General features: G+C 36.3%; 1 protein-coding gene across 4 annotated transcripts in view; it reads right to left on the bottom strand.

Annotated features, from left to right (window-relative positions):
• The window catches only part of LOC139020157 (testis-specific gene 10 protein-like), a 241,863-nt gene that overhangs the window by 187,828 nt on the left and 42,099 nt on the right, over window positions 1-11,936 (bottom strand). For all 4 annotated transcript variants that reach the window (XM_070429872.1, XM_070429873.1, XM_070429875.1 and 1 more), the window contains 2 exons: window positions 9,723-9,833; window positions 5,859-6,044 (listed from right to left, as the gene is read on the bottom strand). In XM_070429872.1, the coding sequence (XP_070285973.1) occupies window positions 5,859-6,044; window positions 9,723-9,833 (297 nt within the window). The remainder of the gene's footprint in view (window positions 1-5,858; window positions 6,045-9,722; window positions 9,834-11,936) is intronic.

The following is an 11,936-nucleotide window of genomic DNA, read 5'->3' as shown; positions in this document are numbered from 1 at the left end:
ACCACAGGGAAGAGTGAGAGAGGATGCAACTGAAAAGGTACACAAAACAGAGAGTCTAGTCAGTGGGTTAAAAATTAGGTCTTTATCCACTGAAAGGTCTACAGAGGGAGGTGATGCAATTACTAATAGTTTTGTTTGGAAAATATCACTCAGTATGTTTCAGATTCCAGTAAGGTAGTGATTAAGAGGAAAAGATAAAATAGGCTAAGATAAAATAGAACAAAAAGGATTTTTGTAATTCATAGATGAGCTTTCAAGGAAGAAAGAAAAATCCTCACATGCCAAAAACAAAGAAAACAAAGCCAGAGCAGGAAGCAAATGAAAGCCTGAAGCTAAGAGTTGGGGGTTGAAAGAGCCACTAACAGTGAATGACTTATATTTCAACATTCAAGCAAGGATAGGAGACAAGATGTAGAATTAATGGAGAGTTGGAACTGAGACCTGTACATAATTTGGGACCCTTGAGAGGAGGCTCCGAGGGAAAAAAATCCACTCAACCTCACTGAGATACAAACAAAAATTTATCGTGATCTAGTCTCTGGATATGGGAAAAAAATGTCTTCTGTAAGAAATTGAAACCTCAGATCTGCATTCACTCAAATTTGAAGTCGGACTTTACACTACCTATCCAAATTCTAAACTTCAACATAAAGTTTGAAGAAGCCCACCCATCTCTCTGGCCATACAAGTTTATTGGAGAAAAAAAAACCCCATCTCAAGAGGAGATTACAGTCAAATAGTGAGAATCAGAGTAACACAGCACATAGCAGGATCAGAGTTCTAGAACTTCAAATTATGGAACAAAATAGTTTAGAAGGCATGGAAAATATGTTTAAAAGTTTTAAAGACATTAAAAAAATTCAAAAAGGACATTAAGGAAAAATTAAAAACATTCCTCTTCTATTTGAAGAAGAATCAAATAGAACTTCTAGAAAGAAAAAGTAAATGAAAATTAATGAATGCATCAAAAAACAAAATGGTACAGCTTGAAGGGGAAGAATGAACTAGATGATGGATCATAGCACAGAGAAATAAACATCTGAAACATACGATAAAAATATTAATAATCAATTGGGCTAAAAGATTCAGAAAGTGTATTATAAAAGCTAAAGGAAACAGTAAATTTGGAGGCAGTAATATTCAAAGAAATAACATCTGAGAATTTTCCAGACTAATAAGAGGTATGGAAACTCTGACTGAAAAACTGCAACAAAAACAAAAGAAGAGAAACTCATAGAGAACAAATTGATGGTTGCAGACGAGAGGGGCATTGGGGGGAAGGGTAAAAAAGATGAAGAGATTTTGCGGGGAGGCTTTTGGTGGAGATCTAAACTGCGTGGCTTGGAAAGAGGATAAGTCTCCCCTACCTTGAGTGCACAACCGGCACACCTCCCCACACCTCTTGAACCACTCAGCCTGTCCTGCACATCTGGGTTTGGTGTCACAGTCAAGTTGTGCCGGGCTAGGATTTTGGGCCCCAACCTGCTGGGTTTGAAGTTTGTGCAGAGCTTTTGGGCCCACCCTGCTGAGAGCAGATGCGCAGAGATGGGAGTGTCTTGCAGAGCTGTCCTTCGGCCTCATTCTTTTTAGTTCAGTGGTGAGGGGAGCAAATTAAAACCACAATGAGATCATCTTCTCACACCTGTCAGAATGGCTATCATTAATAAAACAGACAAAAAGTGTTGTCAAGGATGTAGAGAAAAGAGAACCTTTGTGCACTATTGGTGGGATTGTAAATTGGTGCAACCATAGGATGTTTCTTAGAAAATGAAAAATAGCACTACCATATGCCCATAAAACCCCCTTCTGGGTATTTATCTGAAGAAATACAAACCATTAATTTGAAAAGTTATGTGCACCCTTGTGTTCACTCTAGCATTATTTATAATAGCAAAGTTACGGGAGTAGCCTATCAACAGATGAATGGATAAAGAAGATGCCATTCAGATCTACAATGGAATATTATTCAGACATAAAAAAGAAATCTTGCCATTTGTGACAATATGAATGGACCTAGAGGGTGTTATGCTAAATGAAATAAGTCAGACAGAGAAAGACAAATAATACCGTATGATTTTACTTATATGTGAATCTAAAAAACAATAACACAGAGAACAGAAACAAACTCATAGAGAACAAACTGATGGTTGCCAGATGAGAGGGGAATTGGGGGGAAGGGTAAAAAAGATGAAGAGATTAAGAATTACGAATTTCCAGCTGTAAAACTAGTCACAGGGATGTAAAGTACAGCATAGGAAATATAGTCAATAGCTGTATAATAACTATGTGTGATGTCAGATGGATACTAGATTTGTGGAGATCACATCATAAAGTATATAAATGTCTAATCACTGTGTTGCATACCTGAAACTCATATAATACTGCAGGTCAAGTGTAACTGAAAAATAAATTTTAGAAAATGAACCTTGACCATTTTGCATCACACACAACTATTAATTTAAAATATATCATAAATCTAAATATAACAAGCATAATATTCCTAGAAGAAACAGAAGAGAATCTATGCACCTTAGTATCTACACAGATTTATTAGGACAAAGAAGTGCAAAGTATAAAAGAAAACTGATAAATTGGACTTCATAAAAAATTTCAAACTTCTGCTCTTTAAAAGACTTAAGTAAATAAAAAGACAAGCCAATGACTGGAAGTAAATATTAAAAAATACACATAGGAACATCTAGAGTAATCAAAAGAATTCTTACAACTTAATATCAAGACCCCTAATAAAATATGAGTAACTTATCTGGATACTTTATAAAGGAAGACATATTAGTGATCAGACATACGATACAGAATGGAAAGCTGCTCAACATCATTAGTCATGAAAGAAATGCAAACTAAACCTACAATGTGATAACTGTACACATCTATTAACAATACCATGGGCTGGGAAAGATGTAGAGCAACTGGAACTCGCATACAATGCAAATGGGAGTATAAAGTGGAACAAACAATTTGGAAAGCAGTTTGTGAGTTTCTTACAAAGTTCAGAACAATTACCATGAGGGCCAGCAATTCCGCTCCTAGTTATTTATCCAAGAAAAATAAAAACTTATGTGCACACAAGGGCTTACATGCTATGGTCACAGCAATTTTATTCATAATAGCCCAAAATAGAAAGAACCTGTTATAAACTGAATCGGGTCCCCTCAAAAGTCATATGCTGAAGGCTAACCCCAAATGTGACTGTATTTAGAGATAGGGCCTTAAAGGAGGCAATTAGGGTTAAATGAGGTCATAAGGAGGGGGTCCTAATCCAATATAACTGGTGTCCTTATGAGAAGAGAGACAGTAGGGATGCACACACACGGAGGAATGTGTGAGGACACAGAGGTAAGGCATCCATCTGCAGACCAAGTTGAGAGGTCTCGGAAGAAACCAAACCTGTGGCACTTCGATCTTGGACTTCCAGCCTCCTGAACTGTGAGAAAATAAATCTCTATTGTTTAAGCCTCCCCAATCTGTGGTATTTTGTTATGGCAGCTCTACACAAACTAACTGTCCATCAACAGGTGAATAAACAAATTGTGATATAGCTCGACAGTGGAATATGATGACAATATGAACTAATGAAAATCATTGTGCTGAGTGAGAGAAGCAAGACACAATGAGTACTGATTGTGTGATTCCATTCACATAAATTAATAGGGAAAGCAAATCTAATCCAGAATGACAGAAAGCAAACCGGTAGTTGCCTAGGAATTTGGATGGATTGATTGCAAAAGGGCCTGAGGGAATTAGGGAGAAGACAGAATATCCTGTAACTTGATTGTAGTGATGATTGTGCAAGTGTGTTCATTTGTCACAGCTCATCAGATCACACTCTTAAAATGAGTGTTTTTATTTCATGTAAATTATACTTAAATACAATTGATTAAAAATTAGATACACAGGTACTTCGTCAACAATAAACAAATTAGATAGCTATATTAATATATAAAACACAATTCTAAGTAAAATATGTCAGTTATTCAAGTGAGTCCTTACAAATACGGGTTTGCTTTCTGTCATTCTGGATTATATTTGCTTTCCCTAGAATTTTATGAATCACACAGTCGGTACTCATTGTGTCTTGGCTTCTCTCACTTAGCACAATGGTTTTGAAGTCATTCATTAGTTCATATTGTCATAATATTCCACTGTCTAGCTATATCACAATTTGTTTATTCACCTGTTGACAGTTTGTGTAGAGCTGCCATGTTAAATCATGGACTGCGATCAATTTATTATAACATTTATTTGAGAGTCTAATAAGGGAAAAGTATAGTCAATATATTTTGGGGAACATGAATCCAACCAGATATCAAGACTTAATAAAACTACAGAAGCTCCAAGAGTATACATTGGGAAGGAGATAGACAAATTGACCAATGGAGCAGAATGTATAGGGACATTTTTATGACAAAGTAGATTTATAATTCAGTGAAGTAAGGTTGGCAGAAATCCATCCACAAAAATATAAAATTACCTATTTTAAACTAAATACAAAATCAATCTCAAGTAAATTAAAGATCTAAATGTGAAGATCAAAATTTCACATATTTTTAGAAAAACTTTCAAATGAAAATGTAAGAAAATAATCTTTCTGGTCTTGGGATAGCAAAAGATTTCCTAAAGAAGACATAAAAGCATAAACCACATGGTAAAGGCTTGACTAATTACAGCAGCACAGGAATTTAAAACTTCTGTTTATATTGCAAGCACAGTGAAAAGACAAGCTACAGATAAAAGGATTATTATTAAGAATACATAGGTAATCCCTTTAAATGAATATTGAAAAGACAAACAACTCCATAGCAAATAGGAGAGCTTAAGAAAATTTGTTCCAGAAACTTGAGAGAAAATTCATAAAAGAGGAATCCTGAATGGCGAAGAAACATGAAAAGATCTCCAATTTCACTTGTAATCAAGGAAACAAAAAGTATGGGAAAAAATTAAATGTCTGATAATATCAGGTACTGATTAGTATTTGAGAAAATGATAACTGCATGATTTCTGGTGGAAGAGTTATACTTTAGAGAGCAATCTGATAATACCAAGAAGAGTTAAAGTTGTACATATCTTGGATCCAGTTATTCTACTTCCAGGCACAAATCTAGAGAAATATATATTCAAGGAGAAACAAAAAAGGATGTTGTAACATTTTATTATTTAAAAAATGAAGACACTTAAATTTCCATATAAGAATAAATTTTAAAAAGATTTATACAATGAATAGAGATGCAACTGTTGAGATATACAGTGTCAAAATTAACAAATTTCAAAATTATAATATTGAGCAAAAAATGCAGGTTGCAAACGGTTACCTATAGTGTATTATCACTTTTAAAAACTTACAGCACAAAAAACAACTTTATGCATCATCTGAGGGTGAGAGATATGTAGAAAATATGAACATGCAAAAGAGTTATACAACCAGGAACCTTATACACACTAACCACTAGGGAGGGAGAAGAGGAAAGGATGAGGAGCTGGATCTTGTAATATTTTGCTTCTTGAAATAAAGAAAAATTAGAAGTAAATGTGGCAAAATGTGAGCATCCTTAAATATGGGGTTGGGGTATATAAGCATGTCTTTTATATTACTTGATTTTTGCACTTTTTTGGTACATTTGAAATAGTTCCTAATTTTGAAAAATGCTAAAGATTGCTCTAGTGGTAGGGCAGGTAATCGATCAGAAGAGAACCAGAGTGGATACAAGAACAGTTATCAGGCCACAACTCACAATAAATTTAAATAATTTAAGAGTTTGCTTACATATTTAATTTATGGAAAGCCAAACTAAACTCTTCAACATGATGCAGGACTTACTACAAGCACACTTTCCCAAACTCACCTGCTCGACCTCTCTACTGAGGGCATCTACCTTTTCTTTTAATCTGTTACCCTCTGCCTCAGCAGTGATAAGTTCTAATTTGAGGGTATTGTTGTCTATCTCTGCTTGCCGGGCCTTATTTTCCCAATTTTCAGCATCTTCATTGGCTTTTTGGAGTTGGTCCATTAGTTGCCGGTTCTCAGATTCCTGAAAAGCAAATCCTAGGTAATACTTTAAAAGATATAAAATGTTCAACATATAATTAAACATTATTTGTCAGGTCATTGATAATTTTCTTGCCACAAGGATCATTTGTAACATAACCTTGAGGAATCCCACCTGCACTCTGTTTGGAAAATCGGTCATCCTGTAATTAACAAAAGGGGGTGGGACCAGCATCTGCCCTGGCTCCTGAGTCACACTCACCCATCCAGGCATGTGAAGTTGCTTACTCTCCTCTTTAGGACATGGATGAATATGTTCTTATATTTGCTTTTGTTCAAACAGAATCCACAGCTTCAATTTCCCATGTACCTGCTTACTGACTAGTTGCTGGCCTGGTTTCGGAGCGTCTGCCCTGGCCTGACCTTTTGTATCTTTCTAGTCCCTTCTTCCTGACCACTTTTCTGAGTTGTACTGGCTACAGAGCTTCTGACCGATGGCATAAATAAGCATCAACATCTGGTACTTCTCCTGTCTTGGTGCATTTCCTGTTTGATTCTGGCTTTTCATTCAGAACCCCATCCTTAGGTTACTCCATCATGGACTGTGCTATGATCCACTTTTGCTCACTGCTCTAATAACTTGTCTGAAATGGCTCACAAATTACAAATCAAACCTATGCCAATAAACACTATTCATAACTATACATCCAGGTATATACTGGGCATATAATATGGAACCGCATTTTTAAAACCTTAAAACAGACGGATTAAAGTAGGATCTTATTTCTAGAGGAAAGAAGTCAGCTCCACAGATAATATTCTATATTTAGTAATCATTTTGAGGCTATATTTAAAAACATATTTAGTAGTATGGTTTGGCCAACTCATTCTAAAAAATAATTTATAGTTTTGGTAATAAATTTAAAAGGCACTAGATCTCTTTCTCTCCTACCTGTTAATAAAAAGTGCATATTTAGAAGCATTGGACTAAATAAAATGACCAAATTGCAATAAACTATAAGGCTTTCAAATCAGATTTAAATCCTCACAATATGATTATGCATAAGTCTGGTTGAAATTAGATCAATATTACCACCTTGTGGCCTGATGGTACTTTGGCTAATTTGAAAGATCTTTGCAGTGTTAGAAAACAAGTTTACAAGCCAAACTACTGTTTTGGCTTTCAAGATTCAAATATACCAAATGTGCCAGTAGGGAACTGATGTGTGTTTTCCATTATTGTAGTAAAAATAGCAGTTGTATACAGACTATGTACTTGAGGGGTACATGGTACAATATACATAAACTAAATTTACCCTCTTTAACTTTCTGTAGCACTCACTGTCTATGCCGTTCTCTTAAAACTGCCTTACAGCTTTAGGAAATTAGATGCAGATGAACAATCTCCCCAATAACAACTTGGATTCCTCAAAGATAGGAACCAACCTTTATATTAAATTTATTTTGTGACTATGTAATACAGGTTCAAAGTTTAAGTGGTAAAAAAGAATTGCCATAAAACGTCTTGCCCTCCAACCACCAAGGGCCCCTTCCTTGTGGCAACCAAGAGGCCATTATTTACCCTTTTTTGTATCTGTCCAAAGAAGCCAGAGAAGTGTGGGGACCAAGATAGGCAACAGCATGAAGAAAGTGAAACTGCTTGGTATTGTCCAATTCTCTTTCAAGATGTCTTACCCCCAACCCTGTACCCCACAGCTCCCTCTGGTGGTCCCCTGTGCTCCTTACAACACTCCACCACAGCAAAGCTAACTGCCTCCACTGGAACCCTTGCCCTTCTGGATTATGCATACAGCCTGAATTATGCATACAGCCTCTCCTAATTGCTCTCTCGCCCGATATTCTTACCCTTCTGATTTATTCTTCCCAACATCTCCAAAATAATCTTAAAGGCAGTTCTTCAAATCACTTCTGTGTTTTTGTTGTAACAAAAGCTTCCTGAAAATGGCGTTCAAACAAGTCCTTCTTACCTGATATCACCCACCTATACATGCCACTCTAGCTACAGGAACTACTATTTCCCCTAACACCTTTGCTGATATTGTCCCCACTGCCTGGGGTGCCATTCTGTTTCCTTTCAGTTTTCATCTCTGGCACCTCTGCACCTAGCACACTGCATGCTGAATGGATGAGTGAATGAAGAATGCACCTGACCATTCTTACTAGGCTATCAGTCGTGCTTTGTGCTGTCTAGGGCCGTGGTCGGCAAACCGCGGCTCTCGAGCCACATGCGGCTCTTTGACCCCTTCAGTGTGGCTCTTCCACAAAATACCACCTGTGGGCGCGCACGTACAGTGCGATTGAAACTCTGTGGCCCATGCGCAGAAGTCAGTATTTTGTGGAAGAGCTGGTATTTTGTGGAAGAGCCACACTGAAGGGGCCAAAGAGCCGCATGTGGCTTGCGAGTCTCGGTTTGCCGAGCCGCAGTTTGCCGACCACTGGTCTAGGGCAAGAGTTGCTTGAATCCATCCAATGGTGCTGTGAAATGAAACCCAGTGAAAGAACTCATACTCGCATGCTAAAACTAAGAGAAACTTGATGTGTGATGTCTGAAAACACAACTCCAGAATCTAAAAGCCCCAATCCTTAATGGTGACATTTCAGTTAACCTGACAGGGTAGGGAGAAAAGGGGAACTGTCTTACACTAATTCAGCGTTAACTATGTTCAATGTTGCTAAGATGTTCATTTATTTATATTCTGCCCTATTCCAGAATAGACTTAAATGGATCATTGTGCTAGATCTGCTGACAGACTTGGGTGTTCTTCCCAATTACAGAGGGGACACTGAGACTCAGAGAGGTTGAGTATCCTACCTAAGTCCATGCCATTAAGGAGAAGAGGAGTCAGACCTATCTGATTCCAGAGCTTCTGTCCATTCATGATATTACATGCTGGCATCTTAAAATCAAGAAGTGTGGGAAATGCCTGCTTTGTCAACGTAAGCTCACTGCTTTATTGCCTGAAAGCAAGGATTGCAATTTAGGAGTCCTTACACTATCTATCAACGTCCTAAACAATCTAATGAGCACCACACATAAATGCTCTACATACATTTATGGACTGATATGAAATAATACGTTAAATAAAATAAAGAAAAAAGATTTTCTTGGGGTGAGTTTCTATTAATGGTTTCAGTGGTATGTAGGTAACAAACACTACACCTATTATAATCCAACCATACTTTTTAATCAACCAAACTCCACTATTTTAGATAGCATTTAGCTAAATGGACATATCTAACATCATTCATCAAGGTCTCTGTTTATTCCAGGATTGTCACACATGCACTGAAATTTACTTTAACCATCCATGCACCTGGTCAAATGGTTACTAACAGAGAAGTCCCAAGGAGAGCCATCTGCCTTCTGATCCTAAGAAATAAATGGACCCACAATAGCCTGATCAATTCTGATCTGCTACACAACGTGGAGCCTCTTTTGTCCAAGTTTGTACTTGGAACTCTACCATTTTCAAATATGAATGAACCAAAGTTGATTCTGGTCCCCTGTCCTTTACGCAGTTGGGAGGATTCTGGACATTGGTGGTGTTCTAAATACAGAATTAACCCACCATTGACAACACTAAAAGATGTTGTGCATTAAAGGAAGATTTGATTCAGCTCTCCCCATGAGTGTAACTGATTAGTAACTTCAGTGAAAACTAAGCTATCATGAGAAAGGAGGGGAAATATACATACGTACTTCAGACTTTAATATATTCTTCAGCTTGTTAACCTCCAAATTAGTATCTTGAACCTTCTGTTTTATATCATTAAGTTCATTATGAGTATCATTCAATTGTTTAGACAGGGCCTATGAGAAAATATAGCTAAATTTAACTACGAAACGAATAAACAATTGCTCTGTGTCAAAACCATGAATAAATTTCTAAATATTTATTATAAGTAAAAAGTAATATACCTAATACATAAAGCTCATATAAAAACAGTGAGAAAATGTGAGTCCAAACTGTAAATGGGCAAAAGACACAAATAGATAATTCAAAAAAAAGGAAGCACAAGTGGATAATACTTTTAAAAGTTAAAAATTTATTAGTAAATCAAATAAATGCTAATTAAGATAATGAAATACTATTTGCCTATAAATTAGCAATGATTTAAAGCTATTCTGTTATGGCAAAGAATGGGCATTTCCATGTATCATTGGAGTAAATGTATATTTGCAAAAAGCTAATCTGTGATCTGCTATCTTGTGATGTATCAAGAGACATTTTTAAATACTAATAAAAAAACTTAATAAGCTTTGATTCAATTTGAAATTAAATCTATGGGGGGGGGGTGAGGTCATGTGCGGGGCGGGGGAAGCCGGGGAAAGGTCAATGGGGGGAAAAAAGGAGACATATGTACTACTATTTGTAATACTTTAAACAATAAAATAAAATTTTAAAAAAAGAAAATCTAACAAAATTTAACAAAACAGAATGCTCATTAAGACATAATTTGTTATTGCAACAATATTTATTCACAGTGAGTGAATGATGTAGCAAATAATAGCATCTACATAATGATATAACTACATAGAATGTTATGCTTCTATGAGAAATGTTGGGAATAATTTTTCATAACAGAGGAAAATGTCCATCTATAGTTAGTGAAAAAAATCAGGACAAAACACTAAAAATACCTCACCCCAATTTGTTAAAAATTGTGGTGCTCAGGGTGAAATTTCTTTTTTCTAATTCTCACCTGAGGATATTTTTTCCACTGCTTTTAGATAGAATTGATGGGGAGGGGAGAGGGAGAGAGAGAGAAACATCGACGTGAGAGAGGCAATCGATTGGTTGCCTCCCGAATACTCCCCTACAGGCTGGATATAGAACCTGCAACCCTATATGTGCTCTTGATTGGGAACTGAAACTGAGACCTTTGCCTGCCTAGCATGGTTCAGTGGTTGAGCATTGAACTATGAACCATGAGGTCGTAGTTTGATACCTGGTCAGGGCACGTGCTCGAGTTGCGGGCTGTATCCCCAGTGGGGGTGTACAGGAGGCAGCTGATCAATGATTTGCTCTCATCATTGATGTTTCTATTTCTTTCTCTTCTCCCTTCCTCTCTGAAATCAATAAAAACTTATTTAAAAAAAACAACAAACACACACACACACACACACACACACACACACACACACACGACCCTTTGGTGCACAGGCTGACGCTCTAAGCACTGAGCCAAACCAGTTAGGGAGGGTGAAATTTTTTAAGGCTTCTGTTTTCCACATCTTCTGTGATAAGGGTTCTTTATCTGTCCTCCACAGAGGGAATCCATCTTCTACCCTTGGGCCTATGACTCAAATGAAGAAAAAAACTACTCTTAAAAATATGAAAGTTGCTATGATACCTACCAATTTTCTTCTGATTATAGAAAATGTTTATAAAATTTTAACAAAGCAGTTAAATGCTTATAGTGTCCCTACAAAATATTTATCAAGTGATTATGCTGGACTCTCTAATAAGTGCTTTCTAGGCATATTCTCACTCTCTGCGTTTACAGATGATAAACAGATTCAGAGAAGTTAAGTGATATTATCACACAGCCAGGCAGGGGGATTCAAACTCATGTGAGTCCTAAACACTCCATTCTACTGCCCCCTCATGTAGAAAACCATGATGTAAAGGGGCATGTGGTTTTATCCCAGCTACATAAAAAGTTCATGTAAAAACTAAAAATTTTTAAAAATATATTGCAAATTAGTAAAAAATATGTTAATGGAGGCTAACTCTGGGTAGTGAAAATGAGTTTCTAATCTAGTTTTTTCATAAATATAGGTTATATTTACCTTTAGCCTATTTTCTCTAGCTTTAGAGTACACAAAATTATAAATTTACATTTTTTGTTTTCATTGCTATTAAATAAATTTAAAAATGTAGAATAGTTTTTGACTTATAGAAAACTTGTG

This window comes from Myotis yumanensis, unplaced genomic scaffold (genome assembly GCF_028538775.1).
Source record: "Myotis yumanensis isolate MYYU_CA2020_CCGP unplaced genomic scaffold, mMyoYum1.0.hap1 SCAF_11, whole genome shotgun sequence".
In the NCBI taxonomy this organism is placed as follows: domain Eukaryota; kingdom Metazoa; phylum Chordata; class Mammalia; order Chiroptera; family Vespertilionidae; genus Myotis; species Myotis yumanensis.
This window is presented reverse-complemented; position numbering and strand designations above follow the sequence as displayed.